Genomic DNA, 24,125 nt, shown 5'->3' on the forward strand with positions numbered 1-24,125 from the left:
GCAGCTCCCCAGTCTCCTAACTAGACGCCGTTTCTAACAGGTGTGCCCAACAACAGCCCAGCCCAGCTCAAACAGTGCCATTGAAAGACACAATTTAAGCAGCGTAAGCCTTAGATTAGACTAATAAGAATTCAGGTGTCTCAGTGTCCAGCCCAATACAGTGCACAAATGTGTCACCTCTCCCTCAGATTTCACCCCTTTAGAAAGGGAGTAATCGGGATAGGTGAAGGCAGATGGGAGAGGAAGTACCAGGACCCCATCCAAAAGAATGCTCCTCCAGCTCACTTTTCCATTGATCCCTCTCCCTTAACCGTGGAGTTCTGCTTATTAACCACCCCACTAGTCCACTAGACCACAACCCAGCAGATGTCCCCAGCAGATGTCCTGCTTCTAGGGGACTGACCAGATGCTTAAAGCAGTCTAAGATGGGTAAGAGCTGTCAGCATGGCAATAGGTGACTGTAGATGTGTGGGTCAGGATAAGGCTGGGTCGGCAGGATTGCAGGCTGGTCCCAGTACTAACCAGGATTGCAGGCTGGTCCCAGTACTAACCCTGGGTCGGCAGGATTGCAGGCTGGTCCCAGAACTGACCCCATCCTCCCAACTAGCTCTGGGCACCAGTTGCTTCTTCTGTAGCCCTTGTGTAGCTCTTGCATTCAGGGCCTGGCATTGCAGGCACTAGGGAAGCAGGGTATCTGGGCCTTGATTCCCAGGTTCTAGAATTCTCCCTTTCTGATTAGCTCACTGCTTCCCCCAAAATCAGCATTCATCAGGTCTTAAAGGAGGAGAGTAGCTTCCTTTTTTTTTTTTTTAATCAGAGAAAGGTCACTTTCTAACCTCTATGAATTTTCCAGGAAGTTCTCCTGCATATCTACCCTCAATCCACTCTGCATCAATCAAAACAGCAGCCAACTTTGTTGACATTTCAACGGCAAGCAAAGGAGATGTGTTATGTATGCATCTTCCAGGTTGGAATTCCTAAAGCTCTGGCTTGGTACAGAGATGCTCCAGGCTACGAAATTTGGCAAGTGTGCTCATTCATCCCAGGCTGAAGGGAGTTTCCAAACAAGATGGACATAGAGGACAGCACTGTGAAGGTGTTAGATGGTGGATGTCTGATAAACAAGGGAGCAAGAAGCTGAGGGTGTGGAAGGAAAGGGGAAACCTCGGAGGCCCCAGATCCTGTCAGTCAAAGGTTCCCCAGGCACCTGACCCAGAAGCCCCACTCCTTTCCCAGCCTAAACGATGCTAATACCAGCTGGCAGCCTCATGGCCGACTGCAGTCACCGCAATTATTTGCAAATCTGACTTCTCATTGCAGCTGTACAATCAACTGACCTGAGAGCCCAGATCAGCCAAGAGCAACCCTCAAATACTCCTGACCCTTGTCTCAGCCCTATCCCCAGGCATCCCTGGATACATCTTGGCCTTCCTCTCTGCCAAACCCCATCACAGCCCCCTCTGGGGATTGCTAAGGTCCCAGATGCTGAAGCAGAATCCTAACCTGATATTTTCTTCCCAGTCAAGAATAAGCACTGCAGACAGAACAGGAGCTGGGGAAGGGATGAGAGAGAGAGGACAAGAACCACTGCAAGACAGACAGACAGACAGACAGACAGACAGAGACTAACAAACACCACCACTTGGAGAGACCTGCACTGGATACTTAGCAACCATTTTTCTCCTTACCCCTGCACAGGAACCCCTTTCCCTGTCCATCTCATCTCAGCCCCTCCCGGAACTCCCTCCCTCCCAGCTCTCTGGGACCAGCTGGATTCCCCCCTTGGGGGACAATCTCTGTATCTAACAACTTCCAGCCTCCCCAGTGTCTCACCTCCGCCCCACCTGCTGCCCTGGTTTTAAGCCTCTTTCTCTGCAGCTGTCCTGGAGAGAGTTGGAAAATAGCTATTCAACTTCCATACCTGACAAAACCAGCCCCTTGAGAGTCAAAGGCAATTACTTGTCTTCTTCCCTGGAGGAGCTGAGAGGATGAGGTCGCTGATCAGGCAGAAGAGAGGCCCTGCAGGAGTCCAGGCTGGACTCTGAAAGAGGCCCCAAAGGGTATCTCGTGGCCACCTTACCCCGCTGCCACCACAGCAACACAGATTCTCTGGCTCCCGGCCAGGAATGAGGAGGGACAGGAGCTGGAGACCAGAGAGGATAAGTGAAGACACCAGAGAAAGAGAGGACACAGGAAAGGAGGAAGAGGAGTCTAGGAAAGAAAGGAAACCCAAGAAAGATGGGGCAAAGGAGGGAAGGAGAAAAGGGTAGGAAGGACCATAGGGAAGGAAGATAAAGAACCTTAGAGATTTCCTCAGCCATTCCTTTGCAGACTCAAAGACAGGTGAGACCTCTTGTGTTTGGTGGTGGCTAGCTGACTAGTTAGTTTTTCAGTTTTAGAAACAGAGTCTCATGTAGCTCAAGTTGGCTTTAAGCTCTCCTGAATGCTTAGATTATGGGTATGCACAACTGCACCTGATTTCAAGGTTTTCTTTTCCTCCATTCTAGTCTGGGAGGGAATGAGAGGGGAAAGGTCTAGAGGGGTCCAGGATTTCCTCTGAATGAATCCCACCTGGCCTTCCAGGCCTATTGCCCTTTACCTTCCTGTGGGCAAAAATGGCAAGTGAAACTTCATATGTAGAGTCACTCTGTCTCCCCAGCCTGCCTCCTGGGCCTCTGGGCAAGCATAATAGTGCCTGGGTTCTGAAGGACTTACAGAGAGCTTCTAAATAAGAAGTAGAGGAAGTACAAAGGTAAAGTAGAGATAGGAGACTTATGATAGGAGAGGGAGATATTTCAAGCAGGGAGGAAAGGCTCCCTACGCCATAACTGGGGATGAAGGAAAAAGAACTGACTCGGTAGTGGAAAACACCCCACTAGGTGTTCGCTCTTCTCCACAGGCCCAGGTAGTTGGGGAATATGATCTGCCTGATGATACTAGCCCAGGCCAAGTATTTACAGTAAATGCAAAAGGGGGTCCCCAACACACAGAGAACCCCAGCAGGGAGGAGGGCTGCTTCTCACGCTGACCATTGCTTGGACCACAATTGTTCCGTCTTTGTCCACTTCAGCCACTGGGACAAGGCAAGGAAGACTTCTGCACAGTAGCCCACATCCTTCACAGTGTAGGCCGCTTCCACCGCTCGCCTCTTACTCACTGAGGTCAGACGCTTGTCCTCACCCCTGCCATGTAACCCCGAACCAGCAAAACTGGTCTAAATCATGCCCCAAATATTGGCTTCCAGTTTACTTGATAATCGTGTTCCTGCCTCCAGAACTGTCATCCAGTCATTAGTCCCCCATTCATTCCTTCACAAAGCAAGTTCCCCCACACCGAAAGCTCTCAGACTCTATCGTTTAAAGCCATTTTCGTGTGGACGATACCAAAGAACAGAGACTCTGGGAAACAATATGAATTCAAGACCACACGGCACAGAAATGGCAGAGTGGGAATGTGAGCCCAGACTCATCTCTGTCCTTCTGCCTTCACCGGCCTCCGTAACTCCTCCAGTACCTGTTCTGATGTGTGGGAAGCTCTTTCTTCTATCTGAATTTGAGTTGCCCTGTCTCTGGGCCTCTCCTCAGCTTAATGCAGGAATGCCCCTCCCTCTACATACCAGATGCCACTCAGTCCTCATTCAAACAGTGAAGGAAATAGAGATGGTGGGAAAGGCAGTGTAAAAACCAAGGAGAGATTCCCTGGGCCATATCTAGAAACGAAAGAGAGAGGGCTGGTTCGGGGAAGACAGAAAAAAAAAAGCCTTCCACTGAGGTCTGAGAGGTGGAAGGAGCCACAGATTATCCTGCAATCTTCACAGCAGCTCCACAGCTCCACTCACAGAATGGGGGAATGACAATAGGCTTGCCAATACTGGTAAGAGCCACACAGGATTACTGGATGGAGCACATTCATCATGATAACCAATGGCAGAATCAATCAATGAAACTCCGGGTCAGTCCCTCAGCTTCCTCCTGCTGCTCTGTGTGTCTCCCCCAGGACTGCCAAAATATGTGAATGTGTCACAAACACATACAAAAGATCACACACACACACACACACACACGCACACACACACATATCACATCCCACTACCAGCATGACTATTTACATTCACCTGTACATCATCCCATCTATGCCTAGGTCCACTTGAGGCAGTTAGGTAGGAGCATACCTTCCCAGCACACCATTCATAACCAGAGAGAGAGAGAGAGAGAGAGAGAGAGAGAGAGAGAGAGAGAGAGAGAGAGAGAGAGAGAGAGAGAAACGCCATCATGGAGCTGTGCTTTCGGCATCATCACCCTCTACCCGGATTTACAGGTATGCATATCTGGCACTCACAATTTCAGTCTCTTGTTCACACAAAACACGGTCTCTGTATCTTCTCCGTAACTCATTCAGTTCCAGGCTCTATCCTGAGATTCCATAACTCAAAACACAGCAGCCATACCATCTCCCTGACTCCCAGCTCTGTTCCCTGCCCACACCTCCCTCCTATGTGGAGGTACACACACACCACAGAGTCAGAGAAATAGCTGGGTCCCATGACTTCATACACACATAATTCATTAACTTCTTTCTTCATTTCTTGAGACTCTGATGAAACAAAGACAAGCAAAAATCACCTCAAATAGGTCCTTGGTCTAAACTCAGCTAATATGACCTTGAACCTCTGGGGTCCTGAAAATAAAGCAGGGGACAGACAAGAAAAGAAGACTGTGCCTTCACTGTCTCACAGACAGGAGGAATTTCTGTCTCTGAAATGTAAAATCCTGAGAGAAACTGGGGCAAAGATGAGAATGATGCTTGTATTGCCCTGGGAGTCAGAACTCACATCTGTGTTTTCATGTGTGCATAACCTCCAAAAGAGCGACTTGGGCAAAAACCCAGAGTGGCAGAATTTTACCTCCTGTAAAAGTATAGCAAGATGAGGAAAGGTGTGCCTCTTCACACAACTGGACAGCTCCTTAAGGGCAGGAAGTATGCTCACTTCATCCAGCTGTACATCTCCAACATCTCATATGTTACCTGTCCCAAACCAGGTACCCAGACTGTTCTTGGATGAATAAATGAACGGACCAAGTCAGTAAACCAATCATGGTTTTTCTTGATTCAAAAAAGACTCTGAAAATTCCTTCTACATCAGTATCTTTCCCCCCACAGTCCCCAGTGCCCTCTGGCTTTAGATAAGTGTGGACAGCCTAGTCAAATCGCTCACCTACAGTTTGAGATGCTGGAATCAACATGACCAGCCCCTCATTTCCAGACTACCTTTCTCAGCCTCTTTATTTATGAATCTCCCAATACAGAAAAGTTTCCCTGCAAGCCAGAAGTAAATCACACTGTTGGAGATTTCCCCAATTCATCTAGTCCTAGAGTCTTAGCTGGCCCTTGACAGAGTCCTAGTGTGGGAAATGGGATTCCTGAATGTTCTTTGCAATAAGAAATTGCACAATTAGATCAGTGGAGGCTTCATATCCATAGGCAAAAGCACCCTAAGAGTCTGGATGTCCTGGATTAGAACTAAAGGGAGAGGGAGTAGGATTGTTGGTTTTGGAAACCAGATACATAGATAAATATGTAGCAATCCCACCTGTCTTCATTTCCGCTTAGTGCCCAGTCCTTAGATAGTCATGTCTGCCTCCCTGTGTCCAGACTAAATGACCTCTTTTTCCCTCACCTATGAGAAGGAGGGAGAGCTGTGTTTCCATTTCAGGGAATTCCTCCTTTCTCAATTCCTTAGAAACAATGACTAGAAGGCTGGGAAACTCCTCCTACCTAGAAAGAAAGAAAGAAAGAAAGAAAGAAAGAAAGAAAGAAAGAAAGAAAGAAAGAAAGGAAGGAAGGAAGGAAGGAAGGAAGGAAGGAAGGAAGGAAGGAAGGAAGGAAGGAAGGAAGGAAGCCCGAAATCCCAGTTTTTTGTTTGTTTGTTTGTTTTTTCCTTCTTCTGGTTGTCAAAGCCTTAATATTCAAACAAAGACAAATCCAGAAAGCCATCGATCTGGGTTCTACCTTTAAATCTTTCTCTGCCTTGAGAAAACAAGACGGAGAATCCACCTAGGGATAAATCAGCTAGCTAGCTGAAGTGAGATAGACCGAAATCATGTAATCAATGAGGTCACTAATCCTTGCCCACCATATAAGGCCATCTCAACTAAGACACTGTGGAAACAGACCTCTACCGCTTTCTCTCTCCAGAGTCCAGTACCACCATCTGGGGTCCTCCTTTCTCACTTTAAAGAGGGATATGGCCATTGTTTTCAAGAAAGACTTTTGTTTGGCTAGGAAAGTGTGGAAGGTGATGAAAATGGGGAAATCCATTCTACCACATGGTCCTGCTTCCTGGAATGAGGGCCAAGTGGATGTCTGATCGGCCACTAGTGCCATCCTGAGACACTGGGATTCTATGTCTGTGGCCCCTGGTGTCTCATCTTTCTCTCCGCCACTTCCTCACCTGCCACTCTTCTCAACTTAGTTACCACTGACAGGGCATCATTTTCTATCTATCAAGATCCACGCCCCAAAAAACCATTCAATCCGGTTTTCCGTTTCTTTATCCTAGAACTCATTCCAAGGCTGCGCTTCATAGAGTCCAGCAAATTGCACCGGCCAGAGGCAGCAGAGGAGGAGGATGAAGGAGCACATTTGGATTCCAAGCCTTGTTGCCCACTGTGCCTTATTCTCCCCCTGAGGCCTCTGGAAGCAGCAAGCACAAAAAAATCAGACTCACCTGCCTAATATAAGCCATCAACTGATCACCATTGGTGAAATATTTAAAGAACAATCCAGGCATGGACATCTGCCTGCCTCCTACCCTCCATCCCCTCCCTTTATCAGAACCCAAGAAGAGAAGACTCGGTGCTCGCTGCTAAGGGACCTGGAGAAGAAAAGGGGTTCAGGGATGGTTGCCATTTTGTTTCCAATCTGTCACCTTTTTCCTAGGGCCACAGAGAGTCGCTTAGGGAGTTGAGTATCTTATCTTATTCTCTGATTAAGAATCAACAGACTGCAGAGACTATCCAATGGCACCAGCCTGGGCGGTGAACACAGTGTATGGCTTGTCTCTGATCCAACCCTGCTCTGTTTTGAGGTGCAGGAAGAACACTACTTTTTCTCCCTCAGAATGGTGCATGGAACACCTGAGCCCTTCCTCTCCTCTTTTATTCTTTCCCATGTACTCTGGTCCCACAGTAAGGAATGATGCCTACATGTGCTTGGAGATCCTGGGGAGAGCCTATATAAACAAGAAGGCTCTGATTAAGCCAATTATGCTGTTCCTGTCAATCAGTTTTCTTCACCACCACCAACCCCTCCCTCTAGCTCACAGGTGAGGGTTCCAGTCACTCCTCCAGACTCCAGGTAAATCATTGATATGCAATTTCCAGACCCCAAAGCAGATGATCTTCTCATCAAGCACAGGGCACCCTCATCCTGCTCCCTGTAGGATGCAAGAGGCAGAACTACCAATCCCAAAGAAGATGCATAGAACCCACAGGTTGGCACAAGTATTTCCGTGCACTCTTCACACCTCTGACCCGTGGACACTCGTGCACATGCATGTGAGGTGTCTCACATCTGCACAACCCTGCTCATGGGTATGAGTGAGTCAGCCTGGCACCTCCTAAAAACTGCCTGTCCGCAGCCCCGCCACACCACACATATTGTGCACTGCCTCTTCGAGCTGCTGCGTGTGTGTGTCACCCTGTCACCCAAAGGGCCACAAACACAAGCACAAGCTTTGCAACTCCTAAACCCGCTCTAACCAACGGGTTTGCTCTGCAGATGCTTCACACATGTGGTGTGGACCTTGGGTCAGGGCCATGTTTCTTCTCACCTGCCAACGTGTGTGACCAAAGAATCTACCTGTCCGGCTCCAGTTGCCCCCCCAACACACACACACACACACACACACACACACACACACACACACACACACACACACACACACACAGCCCCATGCACATTCCCCTGCCAGAAACTCACAGAGACCGTAGCTTAATCCACATCTTCTTGCTGGGGGCTGACTTCAGCTCCAGGGGTGATGGACAATCCGACTCCAGCATTTCTGGAGGACTGCGGGGGGACAGCTCCATGCTTAGCCACTGTCTAGGGAACAGAAGGAGGAGACAGCCCCTCTGCTCAGCTTTGACCCCTTGCTGAGAGACCCTCTCCCCTCATCCTAGACCCTTCCCACCTGCAGCTGGCGTGGACCAGCCAGGCCGGTGTCTCTGGGCTCGGCCCAAGCTGGCAGAGCTGCAGTTCCTGCGACTGCTCCTCTCGCGCTGCCCGGCCGAGCTCTGGGCTCCCTCTTCTTCCAGCTCTCCGCGCCGCTGCCGCTGCCGCCACCGCCACCACCACCGCCGCCGCCGCCGCCGCTACCTCCGCCGCCGCCGCGCGCTGCCACAGCCGCCTCCTCGCCTCCCTCCTCCTCCGCCGGCCAGGGCCCCCTCCCTCCGCTCCCCTCCCTGTTCCTTAGTCCGCCCGCCAGCCGGTCTAGCGCGTGGCGCAGCCACTCCTCCCCCTCGCCTAGGAGCGCAGGGGAGCCGGGGGTGCACACACTCAGGAGCGCCCAAGGGCGAGCGCGCGCACGGGCGCCGGGCACGAGTGGCTGCTGCGTGTGCCCTGAGCAGGGGGCGGGGGCGGGGGGGGGAGTGCGTGTCGACAGCGCGCACGAGCGGCCCGCAGGACTTGGTGTGGATGGTGGGGTGGTTCCTCCCGGGTATATTCGGAGTTTCTGTAGATGCACACATGTGATCCCACGCTTCCACGCATGGATAGCTGTCCGCGTGTCCCCCGAGGTCCTTATCTCTCCCTGGGGCACCCGGACGTGGGTGGAGTGAAGCCACAAGCCTCAGAACCTAGCTAGGCCAATGCGCGCCTGTCTTTGAAAGGAAAAGTTCTGGTGGCTCTGAGCGAGGCTGGCATCCCACAGCTGGCCTCAGCTCCCACAACGGGGTCTTCCTGACCTGCCTCTGTCGCCCACCCCACGGTTCCTCCAGCCACCTGCCTGGAGGAAAATTCTCCCTCGTTTAAAACTCTACAGAGCAAGCAGCCCCCATGCCTTCCTTAACTATCCAGCAACTGCACACCGCCAGGAAATCAGGCCTGATAGCTTGCCTCACCCGGCTTGCAGTGGTTCCAGCTCGTTTCATTTTATTCTGCCCTCACAGGAATTAATGTAAGGGCCAGTGCAGGACAGCCTCTCTGCTGAATAAACATTTTGTGAAAGAGGATGGGATTTGAACTCAAGACCGTGTGGCAGGGCAAAAACCTCTTCCATTCAACCGCAGACTCTCGCTGGTACCAGTTCTATTTCTTTGTTCTCCCCTGAAGGAACACCTGCTTTCTTACTGGAGAAACTCCCATGCAACCAACAAATAGAAATATTCGCTGATTGCCAATAATGGGTGTTTTGTTATTTTTGTCTTTTTTAGTTTCTAATAGGCCACTAACCCAGGGTTCCAGATGTGAATCTGAGTTTGTTTGAAAGGAGAGATGATCAGGGGGAAACAAGTATTCTAAGCTCTCTATTGTGGAGGCTCCGCCTTTCCCAGGCTAAGGAGGGAAAAGGAACAGAGAGGGAGCGCTAGGCTCCCACTGTAAAGGAACTGCCAACTCAGGGCTTGCCTTCTTCCTGCAGAGGGGATGCCTCAGAGAAACAGCCACCAGGACGTACAAAGGCGGAAGGCTATAGCAGAATTGGAGAAGGAGCCAAGCTGACAGAATCTCGGGCCCTCGCTCTCTATCAATCCTCAACCCATCACTGCCCCCTCCTCTCCAAAGGAGCTGCCACAGCCAAGAGACCTGAGGGTCTGAGACCCTACCACTCTTGCACAGTGTGGGTGGCAACATTTGTGAGCAGTCTCTTTTATCAACTAAAGAAGGGTTTGCCTGGAGGCTACACAAGAATTAATTGTGAGTTGGGATTAGAGTAAAAAGCTCTAACTCAAAAATTACCTTAGAACTAAGGAGTTTCCAGATGTAAACAGGCAGTTCAACCCGAAGAGTTAAAAGGGCAGGAAGGGCTCCAGAGAGTATGGCATGCCAGCTTTTCTGGGCCCCTAACTCCTGACCCTTTTAAGACAAAGATCATTTGTGGACTCTGTCTACCTTCCTTTCCATTCAATAAGAAAAGTATGCCCAGAAACATAAAAGTCCCATGGAAGTTAGCCTCAGTGTCAGGTCTCCAAGCTTCTAGGGCTTTTTCCACTCTTTGACTCTCACTCTCTCGTAACAAGTTCTGGTGTTTAGCTTCACCCCTGTTCATCACATCTCAGCTTTATGAACTCCTAAAGAGACAGGAATAGGATGGTACACTTGCCCCATTCAGAGTCAAAACTCGGCTACTGTCTCTTCCACCTCCCGTCCCTTCCCACCTTTCCCAGGCTCTTTCTGCCCAGCCTCACTGCCCTTCCATTCGGCTTCCCCAGAAATGCCTTGCTCTTGCCCCTTGGAAAGTCTGCCTCCTCACACACTTTGCCCCACAATCCCTTCCAACAAGCTCAGAGTTTGATAAAGACTAAAAGTGATGCTTTGGCAGCAGGTGACGGATGGATGTGATCTGCCTCCTACGGGAATGCTATTTAAAGGGACAGCCCCACAATCCTCTCTTTCCAAAGTGACAGGAGAAAAGCCTGCTCTTCAGTCTCTACCATGCTGCAAACTCAGCTCAAGTTAACTTCTGACTTCCCCAATCTGCAACCTGGCCTGCAGCTCCAGGTTCCTGTTCAGGTGGGAGGGAGAACACCTGACAACTCCCTGAGGTGTGGGGGCTGAGGGGGCTCATCTTCACCTCCTGGGATGACAGATACTTGGGAGAAGCAAGAGGCCTTGTGGGGAGGAAGGCTGGAAGAACATCCTTCCCCCACCAACGTGAGCACATTTCAGCCAAAGTTCGTACTTTGCGGGGGAAGAATGAGCTGATCCCGGCACCTGGGTCTTAAGAGACTATGGAGGTTGGTCCTCAGCTGGGGCCGCCCTGCTTCAGGATCTGGTGCTCAAGACACATTTATTTCCTTGTAAAGTGCCAGAGGGAAGCCTCGCTTTCCTTGGCCAGACCTCAGACTGCACCTCGAGGCTGCCCTCCTTACCTGTCTCCTGGATAGATAATCATAACAGAAGAGGCAGCATGTCTGCTGCCCAAACCAAAGACAGCATCTAAGGGAGCATCCCCCTCCAGCCTGGTGGGAGGAACGATTCCATCTCACTACTGCAAAGAAGCTAATGGAGACTTAATGAAAACACTGCACTGATGAAAATACTGAGGCTAGAACTGACTCTCCCTGACAAGTCAGAGCAATTGGGGTCAGTATCCCTCCTGATAGTCACTCCTCAGTGCTTTGGAAGCCTAAGTTAAACACACTGAGGGGGCTCAGAGAAAAAACTGCCCATAGCTGATTGTGTCCTGGGTTCTAAGAAGTCAGAGACCCTCATTGAGGAAGCAAATACCTGAAATGCTGATGTGTCCTGGTTTGTTTGTTTTTTTTTTTTGTTGTGCATTCCTTTACTTCAGGAACTTTTATTCCTGAGGATAAAGGTAGTCTCATCCTCACATCTCCTCTCTGTTCCTTCTACAGTTTTGTGGATTCTATAAAGAGGCAGTCTATCAGGAAGAAAGTCCAACCCTAAGCATCAGATTTGGGTTCATTTCCAGTCCAACACATGACCTGATTCATTAAGTCATTTATTGTCGCTGAGTGTGTCTCCTGACCAGCCATAAGGAAGCCTTCCCTGATTACCTTACAAAATTATTTTAAGTTTAGAAAATGATTTGAAAAGGTATAGGTGGTAGACAAATAGGTGGGCATAATTACACATCTATAAAAAGAGATTGTCAAATTGCAAAATTTTAGGAGTGGAAAACAAATCTGTTGATGTGGAAATGTGGGTGGGAGGGTTGTGAGAGGGGAATGGGGTTAATTATAAAATCTGTGTGGTAATAGAGTTAGCTACTCTCTGTCTTGACTGTGTCAGATATACAAACCTGCACATGATAGGGCTGCATATACATACACAGAGAACCAGTATAAGTAAACTGGAACACCTAAATGAGTTCAGTGAATTATATTAATACCCCATATCTTAGTTGTGACCATAAACTAGAGAATCATGAGGTAACTGGATGAAATTGTGTGAGGATAGACGGGCCCTTTCTGTATTATTTCTTACAAGTACATGTACATCAAGTATCACATTTTTTTAATTAACAAAGGGACATTATCTCTACTTCCATTGCTACCTCTCTAGCTATCCTCTGGGAGGCTCTTTGTAAATTAGTCTTCTTCGTGCAGATGAAGGGTCTGTGTACCCCTCGAGCAGAGGAAACAATTGGAGACACAGGGGTGTACTGTCAGCAGGGTGTAGTGATGGAGGAGGACCATGAATTTGGGGCTAGCCTGAACTACATAGCAAGACCCTGTCTCAGCAGAAAGGAGATTCACTGATCAGATCACCCTGAGCTGTTTCTTTCTCATCAGCTGCTCTTGCAGTGTCAACTGGTCTCACACTGAGTCCCCTCTTTGCACATAATGCCTTTTTCATAACAAGGAAATAGCATTCGCTGAGGCCTGAAGCAAGAGTCTCTGCTGAATCTACCCTAAAGAGCAGACAGTTGTTACTAACAAAAATGTTTATTCATTATGGGTGTCAAATGAAGGAAGCATTGGCTAACCCTAGGTCTGAAGAAATAAAAAGCAAACATCTATACACAATCCCAAAACAGCTATCAAATTGGTTTAATGAAAGCCGGATGGTTTTGCTGAAAGCCAACAACAATTGCTTCCTTTTCATTGTGGAAGTATGGACATGACCCTAATTAATCAGCTGGCTAATTATATTTTCCCAATCCAACTATTCTGGACCTGTGACACATATGATCTGTTACTCCCTGGCAATGAGTCTGTGAGTGAAGCATGGGGCTACTGCTTTCTGCCATGGAGTTACTAAACCCAGCTAAGTGCTATCTTAAATGCCCCGGGCTCTGTGACACTTGAAATTCTAATTGGTGCAGAAAAGGGCTAAGTTGAAACAGCTTGTACTTCCTCAAAGAGCCACAGTCATGAGCCTTCCAACCTAATGAGGTCTGTGAAATATCAGATCTTCAAGAGAAGTCCCTGCCTGGAGCAGCAGCTGTTCTCAGGCTGACAAGGGGATTTAGGGTTAAATTAGAATACTCCTAAATGGTCTAGGAAGACTTTGGTTCACTTGGCTGTCAGGTGACCTAGGGTTGATCTGGATTGCCCACCTCTGTTCTGGGTTATGGAGACACACAAGGAAAAGGAGGTGGGGTGAGACCTTAGGTAGGAGAGTAAGCTGGCCCTGAAACCTTTGGAAGGCACTTCCTCCCTGCCCCAGTGGAGAAGGCAGTCAAGCAGAATTGGAGGAAGAGCCCTTCAAGGAGAAGCGGGTCCCTGTGCTGCTCTGCAGCAGTAGGAGCAGGCTGGACATTTGCTGAACACATTTGGAAAAGGAAGAGAGGAGATAATCGTCCTAATGAATGTGCAGGAGACAATAGCAGCTCCAGAGGGAGGATTATAAGCTCATTATGGTTTAATACGATGATTGATCATCTCTGCCCGCCAGCATTATCCTAGAATAGTGATGAAGGTCGGAGAGACCCATGCCTGTCAGAGCTCAAGCTGGAATCACCATAAGATATACAACACGGTTATAGGTCACTGGCTTTTTTTTCATTGTTAAAAATTCATACATGTGGTTCCACACCCCTTTGTCCATAAACTGTCCTCCATGGCCCCATCCTATCCCGCTTCTCCATGATTCCTCAGTTCCAGATCCTCCTCCACATCCCTGTCACCAGCTGTAGGGCCTGACCCTGTCTCTCCCTGGCAAACTTCCCTCTCTTCTCCCCTTTTGAGGAAACGGCTGCAGCTTTCACTGTGGTGTGGCTCTTGGCACCTCCACAAGGCCCTTCAGTGGGTACTGGCTGGCAGACGGTTCAGGTAGAAGGCCCGGGAAACCTCCCGGTAAGCATTGCGTAGCAGGACATAAGGGAAACAGGACTCCAGCATGTCCAGAGTCAGGAAGGGTGACTCCTCCACCACCTGAAACAGACAGTCAAGAGGTGAGAACTTCCAGAAAGCACCCGTGACAGGGTTTTCATTGTACAGATCCCAGGCCCTGTGTAGCTCGGAGAGTTCCAAGTGAGCAAGTTCTGAGTCACTCCTCCCTCTACCTGTCCCTTGATTTGGCTTCCAAAGGCAAAGTGTCCTGAGCCCCATTTCAATGGCCCATCCCCTCCACCAGGGCTAATGAGAAGGGTACAGAAACAGGAGGCGAGGAAGAAAAAAACAAACCATCTTCCTAGCATCAAGACAGTCCCTTCTCTCCTGTTCTGGATACTAAGTCTCACGTGAGTAAAGATGGATGGTAGTGCTCACTCATCTCAGGGACCAAGACCAAGGAAGGGGGTCCTACAACCACACAGGTCCTCTTATACTGGGCCTCAGCTTCCTCCCTCTCCCAGCACAGCATCTGGGAAGCAGTAAGGATGCTACATAAAAGGCCAGGCATGATTAATTAGTTTAATTAGAAGCTTTCATGCTGTGGCAATCCCGGCAGTTCCCATAGCTAAACAGAAGATAGACTGGAAGCCTAGAGAAGACTAACATGGAAGTAAAGGCGTGAGAAGAGGAGAGAGGCTGGGTTTCCATCTGGGTGGGAACAGGGTGTATTTCCTTAGAATCTTCTCCACTCAAGAAATCATGAGTCTAAACACATGCTCCTGAGAGGATTCCCACATCCTCTGGCAGTCCTCACAGTGGGCCTTTCCCAATGTGTTTGGCATTTCCAGCTCTGCAGATCTGCTAAGGAAAGAGAGTCTGCCTTGTCTGCCCTCACATGTTTCTATCACTCTCCGAAGTCCCTTCAAGCTTTACTTTGGTAAGATTTTTCTATTCTCAAACACACGCACACATACACACACCGGCCTCAAAAGAGCAGAGACGCCCTGGAGGAAAGAAAATCTGCTGTCAAAACCACAACCCCAGTCAGATGTGGTGACTCACACCTGCAGTTCCAACATTCAAGGCTGAGGCAGGAGTACCATGAGATTGAGGCCAGCCTGGGCCACATACTGTGTATCAGGACAGCCAGGGATACATAGCAAAATCTTGTTTAAAAAAAAAAAAAACTAAGTCCCAAGAGTAACACAGAGTTCTTTGCTTAGTGAGATTTCCAACCCTCGGCCAGCAGAAGGGAGCACATGCAGAGAAATGGCTGATGGCTTCAAGAAGGAGCCACTGGCCCATGACCTCCTATTCTCCCCCAGGAAAATAGCAGGGGTCTGTGGCACAGGAAACTGTCCTAGAGTGAAGGTCCGGAGACTTGGGTTCTAGTCTCAAAGCAGCCCATATATCTTGAATTTCATTCTACTCTTCCACAGTTTCCCTACCATCAACTTTTATGTCTCAAATAATGGCCAGGATCCAATGTGACTGACATCAGAGTTCTTGATTCTGAGAGCACCATCTCTTTTCCCCCAGGAAACCCATGCCAGGAACAGGCTGTCAACTCTCGGGTGGACAGTGCTCAGCCTGAACAGTGAGAACAGGAGGACCCCAGGGAGAGAAGTCCTGGCCAGATTGTGGGATTACACAGATAACCTTTTAACTCAGAACACAGTGCCTTCCCTCCAGTCATCTCCAATTTCTCTGTGGAAACATTTGCATTTAAATTGCTTTGCAGCAGCTAGTCCCTCCAATCTTCACCTCAGCAAAATGTGCCTGGTCCTGGCTCTGCTCCTGCTATTCTTCCTCGGGGGGTACCAGGGGCAAGAACCTCCCCATCTTTTGGAGCAGGCATGGAGGTGGGGATCACAACAGAGGAAGTGAGGCTAAAAGGCAATTCACAACACAGTCACCTCCCACCCACAGAGGAAACAGAGGCATGCTTAAGTCATCCAGAAACTAAAATTAGCAGCAGGCTCAGGGAGCTCCATTTATTGAGCACTTAATGTCTACAATGCATTTCCTCAAATATCTCCTGATTCTAACCACGCCACTATGAGGGTCATTACCTACTGTTATGGACATGCTGTTGCTGGGCATGAAGACATATCTGCAATACTGGCACTCAGAAGTTGAGGAGGGGGAATTTTGATTTGGAAACTCTGTCTCGGAAAGCTAGGGGGTGGGCTCCAAATGCTGTACTTGCATAAAGAGTGAGATAGAAAGGAAGCAAAGGAGGGAGGGAAGAAGGAAGGAAAGAAGGAAGGGAGGGAGGGAGGAAAGCAGAGAGGGAGGGAGGGAGAGAGGGAGGGAGGGAGGAAGGAAGGAAGGAAAGAAGGAAGGAAGGAAAGGAGGAAGGAAGAGAGGGAGGGAGGGAGGGAGGGAGGGAGGGAGGGAGGGAGGGAGGGAGGGAGGGAGGGAAGGAGGGAAGGAAGGAAGTTCTAAATGCAGTGCTTGCCTATTGCATTTCCGGCATCCCCCCTCCCACTGTTCTCATCCACATCCTCCTCCCTGAAGCCTTCACACACCCTACACGCATGTGCACACCTCAAGTGCATTCTCTCCCCCATCATAATAAAGGGTAGCCCTTTTCTGGCTGCAGAAACAGACATAGATACAATTCAGGGTCCTAGTCTTTAAAGAAGAGAACCCAAGGGGATGGGTCCCTACATTTCTAAGCCCACATACCACATAACTAAAATTTTAAGAAATAAACTAGGTATGGTGATATGTGCCTGTTATAATGGCACTCCAGAGGTAGAGACAGGCAAACCAGAAATTCAAAGTCATCCTTGGTTATATATGGAGTTCAAGGCCAGCCTGGCACACATGAGAATGTCTCTCAAAATAAGCAAATAAACCCACTATGTCATACTTTCAAAATATACCTTTGAAATTTCATTGAAGTCTAGACTTGAATTAAGAATGCATAGACTGCCGGGCGTTGGTGGCGCACGCCTTTAATCCCAGCACTCGGGAGGCAGAGGCAGGCAGATCTCTGTGAGTTCGAGGCCAGGCTGGACCGACAGCCTCCAAAACAGAGAAACTCTGTCTCATAAAAAAAAAATGCATAGACTTGGACCAGAGAGCTAGCTCAGCTAGTAAAGACACTTGCTGCCAAGCCTGAAGACCTAAATTTAATCCCTGGGCCTACACAGTAGAAGGAGAGAATCAGCTCCTGCAAGTTGTTCTCTGACCACACGTGCACTATGGCATGTCTATACATACACACAAATAACTATAAAAATTTTAATTCTTAGATTCCTCAGAGTTCTGTAGCCTAATAAAATGAAGGAGACACTCAGTTTTTAGCCCAGTCCCTCTTCCCTTCTAACCTCATTTGAGGAGTTCTGTACACACACACACACACACACACACACACACACTTCCCTACCTGCACACCTTAGCTGCAACCATATATATCATATATGCTTGGGTATCAGAGGAACATCCACTGTCCTCCCAGTATTGGGGAAGGGGTTCTGTAGGTGGGCTGGAGAGCTCTAATACCATAGAGATATCTTGAGTGCGTGCTATGAGTTGTGGTATATACTTTCCCACTAGGCCAGAGGAGGGTAATGGGCAGGTGAGAGGCGGTGAGGGAGATGGGGGGGGGAGAGGAAGGGGAGAGGAAGGCCTCCAAAGACCCAGCAGCCTTACCTGCCCAACCTGGAGAATCAGACTACCAGATAAGCAAAGTGAGCAAGCATGCTGGGAGGGAAGCAAGGGCATAAGGAGAGCACTTTAGAAAGCCAACTGAGCCAGAGATCCAGAACTTTCTGTCCCATTAAAGGCAAGTGCACAGCTTGAGAAGCAGGGAGAAGAAATAGCATGAACTACCTGATTCAAGGCCTTACCAAGTTCCCTGCCTCAGAACCAAATCCCTTCCTTCCTAGGAGCCCCATAACCCAAAGTCCCCTCCGTACTGTCCAGTGTTCTCTTCATAGCACCTTGACGTCAAGAAAGACACTGGCAGGAAGTTGTCACAGAAAACCAAAAGCATACTGAATAGCCACCCAAAAAGGGCATTGCTGCCCTTCTCCAGGTCAGAATCAGGAACACTGCAAGACAAGGGACCTATGAGCCAGGGGCCAGAGAGGTCCCATTTTTGCCTAGAAGTCCTTGAATGCTCTGCTCTGGGATCACAAGACAAGTCTAGAATGTTCACTAAGATGTGGGGACAGATCCAGAGGATCCGGGTGGACTTAAATTCTTAGTTAATGTTTTTGGTTGATGACATGGCAGGGACCCAAAGACCCTAAAAAGGAGTCTCCTGCTGGTCCTTCCTCTCCATTTCTAGACCAACTTAAACAAGATACATACCAATCGCATGAGCAGAGAAATGGATTCACGGTTTCTGGTTCTGAGCTTGTCAGTCTCCTGGCCCAGCTGCAAGAGGCTGACAGAAGCCACCTGCAGAGGAAGCATTTGTAAAGAAACAGATTTTTATGGAGGTCAGAATAGGACAGCCTCGGGCTACAGGAACTTAAGAAAAGATCAAGAGCATTAAGAAGTGCTAGGCTGTTCCTGAAGGCTCTGGTGGGAAAGTGTCAGGTCCCTAGGTTTGAGAGACACATGCTGCCTGCAAACTGAAATGAATCCCAGTGGCTCAGCCTGCCAGTGCAGACAGAAGGAGCTCATCAAATCTCAGAAAAGAGGGCCCAAGGGGCAGGGAAGAACCTAGAACAAAGGCTAGTGTGATGCTGCACACCAAGAGATTAATCTCTTCCTTGGCAGCCTGAGATAACTTCCGTCAACAAACTGTTTACAGCCGACTTTGCACCCCAAAGCCAGGATGGACCTCAAACACAGTACTCTTAATATTCTCCCCCTATCACCTCCTAAGGGGCTGCCAAACCTGCAACAGATCAAGGAGGTAGATAGAAGTGTAAGTCACAGTCCAGGCCTAGGTAACCTGAACTTGCAAACAAACAGGGCAAAGGGGAACTAAGAAGTGGGGTTAGGCATCCCTTTTCTCAGAGATCTTTATTTTTTAAGATGGTTAGAGACGATTCTGTCAAGTTGGTTATACCTGCTTAAGCAGAGACCCTCTAACCAGCCTACTGTCCCTGGTGTGTACCTCTCAGAATGAAGACATAATTCCTAAAAAACAATAATAATAATAATAACATGATCTGCTGTTTCCTTCTGGAAGGAGAAAGATGAGGCCTAATTTTTAACTGACCGTGCTTCACAAAGGAAGGTTTCCCTTTGCTGAGAATACTCCAGCAGGGTAAAGGTAATTGACTGTGAGTCAGAGTGTATAAACAGGAATCCTCCATGGGGATCCAGAGTGGAAAACTCTAGGGCCTCTTTCAACTATGGAAGGAATTATTTATTCTGCATTTTTCCAGAGGCAAAACTAAGATCAATGGTGATATTTACAGGGAGTCAAACTTTGGCTAAAAACATTTTCAACAAATTTTCGAACAAAAAGGACCTTACCTACACAGAATCTACTGTTTGGTTATAAACTCCAGTCCACAGAAACCCAATCCAAGGTTCTCAGAGTAAGTTCCCAAGACTAAGCCCACTTGTTTGGAATAGTACTGCTTCATTATTTAAAACCAAGATTGAAAACTGGTGAGGGACACTATAGAGGGATGGTCCTTAGAGAGTACGAAACTCCAGCATCACTGCGACGTTAATCTATCTCTGATCTCCTGGAGACCAAACCAGAAACACCAGGCTATACCTCACCCTGTATGCTAATTCAGGAGGTCTGGGGTAGAGATGAAGAGTCCATTTTAACCAGCTCCTCAGGATATTCTGATGTGCACCAACATGATAAATCACGAATCAGTTTAATCTCTTTGGTTTATACATGAAAAACTGAGACCTCAAAAGCTTGTCTGTTCAGAGGTCACAGGACTTCACAACAGCAAAACTCAGATTTTCTCAGTGTTCAATGATCTCCCCAAGTGTCTGGCCAGAAGCTGAAGTCCCGGCTGTCGGGAAGTTAGAAAAGCTCCTGCCTTTCACAGAGTAGCCTCCACTCTTCCTACATGAATGACATAGGAGACTAGACTCCAAAGACCTTTTGGTAGCAACTGTGTAGGAGCTAAAGTCAAGCCTCTCCCACTCTTCATGGTCTAGATCCACTCTTCATGGTCTAGATCCACTCTTCATGGTCTAGATCCACTCTTCATGGTCTAGATCCACTCTTCATGGTCTAGATCCACTCACCACCAGAAACTCCTTGAGGTGGGTTTCAATGTTCTTGTTGTACAGAGTAAAGAGGGCAGCAGACACCTGTATGATGGCTTTGGTCAAACAGTGGATGTTGTTGTTGTAGCCTAGGTTAGAATGGGGGAGGGGACAGAATGGCAAAGTGAGCAGCCCAGGCTGGCCCAAAATGAAAATTCCTCCCCTTCTCCCTCTCTCTCTCCCAGTCCCTATCCCTCTATCTTCAGGCTAGACCAACCTAACTGACACCAAAATAACTAGTTAATATTCAAGGATTAGAAGAAGTTAAGTATGTTCCTATGGTATTTTATTGGGATAAAGTATTTTTGCTTTTTGTTGTTTTTTTTTGTTTTGGTTTGTTTTGGTTTTTCAGGACAGAATTTCTCTGCATAACAGTCCTAGCTGTCCTGGAACCTGGAACTAGCTCTGTAGACCTGACTAGCTTCGAACTCACAGAGCACTTAGGAGGCAGATGCAGGTAGATGTCTGTGAGTTCTAGGCCAGTCTGTTCTACAAATTGAGTTCTAAGACAGCCAGGGCTACACAGGAAAAACCCTGTCTCAACCCCTCCCCACAAAAAGCAGTCTGTATGTTCCAGGTAACTTATCTTTATTCCGCCTCCCTCCCTAGTAGAGACGTGAATAGCATTGGTCCTGCAAACCTACATCTTACTTACCATCCTTCTCAATGCTGTAGAAGGAAGAAGGGTCAGTGGCAAGGAGTGGGAGGGAGACCGCAAGAAAGATCAAGAGCAGACATGCTACCTTGTACTCTTCTTCAGGAGATGAGTTATCTGGGGGAAAGAAAGGACAAGGGGAAAGTAAGGTCAACAAACTAGAATTATCGCCTGCAAGAGTTCTACTCCCCAGAATCATGGTCACATGAGAAAATACCTCTGACATGCTTTAGCATGTATTGTAAGCAGGTTAGAAATGATTGAAGGAGACAGGACTAGTACCCAGTTATAGTGAGGCCCAAGTCCCATGGCAGAGCAAAACCCTCAAGGGCTCTGCATCCTAGGATACCTGTTAGCTTAAGAGATGGAGAGACAGGAAGGAGAGAAAAAATCTCACTGATCAAGAGAGAAGAAAATGGGTGAATCCACAGAACTTAATACCAATCCCTGGGGTCAGTTCTCTTCCAGGAGTATATAGCAACAAATGGGCCAAATCAGAGCAATATGTAGTGGAACATGTAAGAGTGGTCCTGGGGAAGGACTGGAAGGTGCACAGCACCACGGTAGGGAACTTGGATGCCAGCCCACACAGCTTAGTGTGAAACCATCTGCTGTCAGGGTTGTTCCCTCTTTGATTCATTTGTGTGAATCTTATTTCCCCAACCACACGTAAGTTCCCCCAGGCACTTGCTGAACAAGAGATTCTCACTCAGAACTATTTTCTGCTGGCCTACCTCTGTGAGCATCTTCTGGAGGTTAGGGGCTATATTTTGTCTTGCCTCCCAGCTTATATCCTCTGCATTCACAACCCTAAATAAATAATTCTTTAAATTTGGCATTCCCCCTACCCAAAAGCAGGGCATGAGCCCTTCTATCTTACCAGCTTTCAGATTGGCAATGGCAGCTACCAGGGCTGGGTCAATGTCACAGCTCACCCCTGCAGCAGATGCCAGCTCAAAGACACTCAGGGTGACCTGGAAGAAAACAAAACAACCTCCTGGAGAGAAATTCTGGCATAGGAGACGTGCTTAGCAGAAGCTCTCAGCAGCCAGGACACCTAGGTCACAGCACTTTAACTTATGGTGTACTGTTAATGTTTCTAGATAGTCTTTCCATAGCTTTCAATAGCCTGCAATGGAGGAAAATGCTTTGTGAAGCTGTGGAGATGGCTGTCAATAAAATGCCTGTTGCACAAGCACAAGGACCTGAGTTTGAATCCCAGCACCCTCATGGTGGTGTACACTTATAATCCTAGCTGTGGTCCTAGAGCAGAGAGACAGGCAGATCCTAGAATTCATTGGCCAGTCAGCCTAACCAAATCAGCGAGCTCCCAGTTCAATCAAAGACCCTGTCTCAAAAACAAAGATGGAGACTGACTGAGGACACCTGGCCAATCTCTGGCTTCACGAGCACATGTACATACACCCACATGTACTAACGCCCAAACCCACACAAATACACACACACACACACCGCTTGGCATTCAACACTGTTTTCCCGAAAGCTTCATTTAATTAATGCAGCTAAGGTAACGCATCCGCTTGTCCCCAGTAACCACTTCCTCTCTTTCATGCTTCGGTCAGCTCTCTCACACTCTCGCATCATCTCCTCTTCTCTGTTTGTGTGCATGGAAGTCATGTGAAGCCCTCACGCTCAGCTCAAGTCTCGCAGGCCTCCCCAATTCGGTCCAAACCCATTCTCCTTCCTTCCTTGTCCCACTGACCAAGCATGGACCGTACACAGCACTTGGTATTAGCAGACTTTTCAGAGCGTAAGCAAGACATGGGGCTGCTTCCCAAACAAGTTTCAAAAATACTACAGCGTAGTGAAGGCAGCAGGCATTTGGGAGTGACACAGATACCAGCTCAAATCCTACCACCATCACTTAGTCACTGTGGTTTTAACCACTTTGAGCCTCAGGATTCTCATCTATAGAAATGATACTTATATTAGACACATATGGGTAAAGCATTAACCCTAGTGACTAACAGAATTATGCCTCCCACCTCTCCCTTTACTCTAACCAGATCTTTGCATTTTTCTTCATCTTCCTAGTGTTTCTCATAAGGTTGAGCAGATACAAATCATTCAATGAAGACTGACTGACTGATACCTGGATCCCAACGTAACTCAAATCCTGACTCCAATTCCAAGTACTTAGACCTCTTCTGAAGGTTTGTTTTGGTTTTGGTTTGGGGGTTCTTTTTGGTACATCTTTTTGCAAAGGCCCCACAGATGTTATAGCAACACACCTTGTGTATAGCACCAATACAGAAGCCACCTTCTCTTCAGCCTTTATTTAAATCCCTTAGACCCACCTGCCTGTGGCAGATCAGGGACACAATAAATGACCTGTGGTGCTGAAGGAAGAGAGAGACGGTTGACAGGTCTCATTTTCCCTTGACTGTCCTCCAGGTCATCTCCTTTCAAGACCCACCTGCCTATTTTTCCAGACAAGCTAAGCCTACAGGTCAAACGTCCAGATGATGTGAACCAGACAAGCTCCTAAGAGGATGGAGCACTCAGCCTTCACATCAGCAACTGCCAGGCTATGCATCATATCAAAGCTATCTAACAGGAGTGGCCAGCCCAGGCAGCCATCGCCCATCACCTGGCTCCCAGGTGATTTGAAGCATAAAAAAGAGGAAGCTTCACAACTGTTTTGATTCCGAAGGAAAGACGTTCTTCTTAACATCCTACTCCAATTCTTCCTGCTCAGACCTCTTTCCTTTAAAGGAATTAATCATAAGAGAAATAGCCTGCTCCTTGTACCAGGAGGAGCTTGTCCTAGGCTTTGGCTGTATTTTCATGCACAACACATTTGTTTGCACTAGAGGATTCAAAAGACAAGCTAACTCCAAGGGTGGAGGGAGTGGACAGTTAAGCTCCGTTTGCCTGCAAAAGCTCTTTTCCCTCCCTCTTTCCCCTACTCTCTCTTCCTCTTTCCTACTCTCTCTCTCTCTCCTATGCACATGGGTGCCTGAGACTGATAAAGGGGGACAGAAAGTTTAAGAACTGAGAAGGATAAAAAGGCTGTGGTAGGGGAACTCTAAGGTAGACAGGGTGGGCGGGAAAGGAAGGAACAAATCTTATAAAAAGTACTCCTAAGGAGGGGACCTGTTTGCAAGGAACTTGACATATAATTTGCATATTGCTCATTTCAAGTGAAAACCTACAGATACTACCCCTGATCTCACCTGTCTCCCTCCAGAATGTCTCCCCAAGTCTCTCAGGGCTCCCACTTGCCTCTGTATCCCGTATGGCTCTCCAGTTCTGCCCTCTCCCTCTCCCAAGGTCCGCCT

General features: G+C 48.1%; 2 protein-coding genes across 6 annotated transcripts in view; both read right to left on the bottom strand.

Moving 5' to 3' along the window:
- The window catches only part of Pde1b (phosphodiesterase 1B), a 28,034-nt gene extending 19,682 nt beyond the window's left edge, over positions 1 to 8,352 (bottom strand). Inside the window, exons 1-2 of one of the 2 annotated variants that reach the window (XM_005067358.4) lie at positions 8,192 to 8,352; positions 7,981 to 8,103 (exon numbers count right to left, since the gene is read on the bottom strand). In XM_005067358.4, coding sequence (XP_005067415.1) covers positions 7,981 to 8,090 — 110 coding nt within the window. In that variant the 5' untranslated portion in view covers positions 8,091 to 8,103; positions 8,192 to 8,352. Of the gene's footprint in view, positions 1 to 4,338; positions 4,442 to 7,980; positions 8,104 to 8,191 lie in introns of those variants that run through there. The other variant, XM_013111235.3, reaches the window with a different exon arrangement.
- Positions 8,353 to 12,712: 4,360 nt separating this feature from the next.
- Nckap1l (NCK associated protein 1 like) overlaps positions 12,713 to 24,125 on the bottom strand; it is a 120,511-nt gene continuing 109,098 nt past the window's right edge. For 3 of the 4 annotated variants that reach the window (XM_040753695.1, XM_040753696.1, XM_005067357.4), the window contains 5 exons: positions 21,704 to 21,797; positions 20,824 to 20,940; positions 20,148 to 20,257; positions 18,285 to 18,374; positions 12,713 to 14,057 (listed from right to left, as the gene is read on the bottom strand). In XM_040753695.1, coding sequence (XP_040609629.1) covers positions 13,926 to 14,057; positions 18,285 to 18,374; positions 20,148 to 20,257; positions 20,824 to 20,940; positions 21,704 to 21,797 — 543 coding nt within the window. In that variant the 3' untranslated portion in view covers positions 12,713 to 13,925. Of the gene's footprint in view, positions 14,058 to 18,284; positions 18,375 to 18,993; positions 19,065 to 20,147; positions 20,258 to 20,823; positions 20,941 to 21,703; positions 21,798 to 24,125 lie in introns of all 4 variants that reach the window. The other variant, XM_021225600.2, reaches the window with a different exon arrangement.

This window comes from Mesocricetus auratus, unplaced genomic scaffold, assembly GCF_017639785.1.
Source record: "Mesocricetus auratus isolate SY011 unplaced genomic scaffold, BCM_Maur_2.0 Super-Scaffold_100010, whole genome shotgun sequence".
NCBI lineage: Eukaryota > Metazoa > Chordata > Mammalia > Rodentia > Cricetidae > Mesocricetus > Mesocricetus auratus.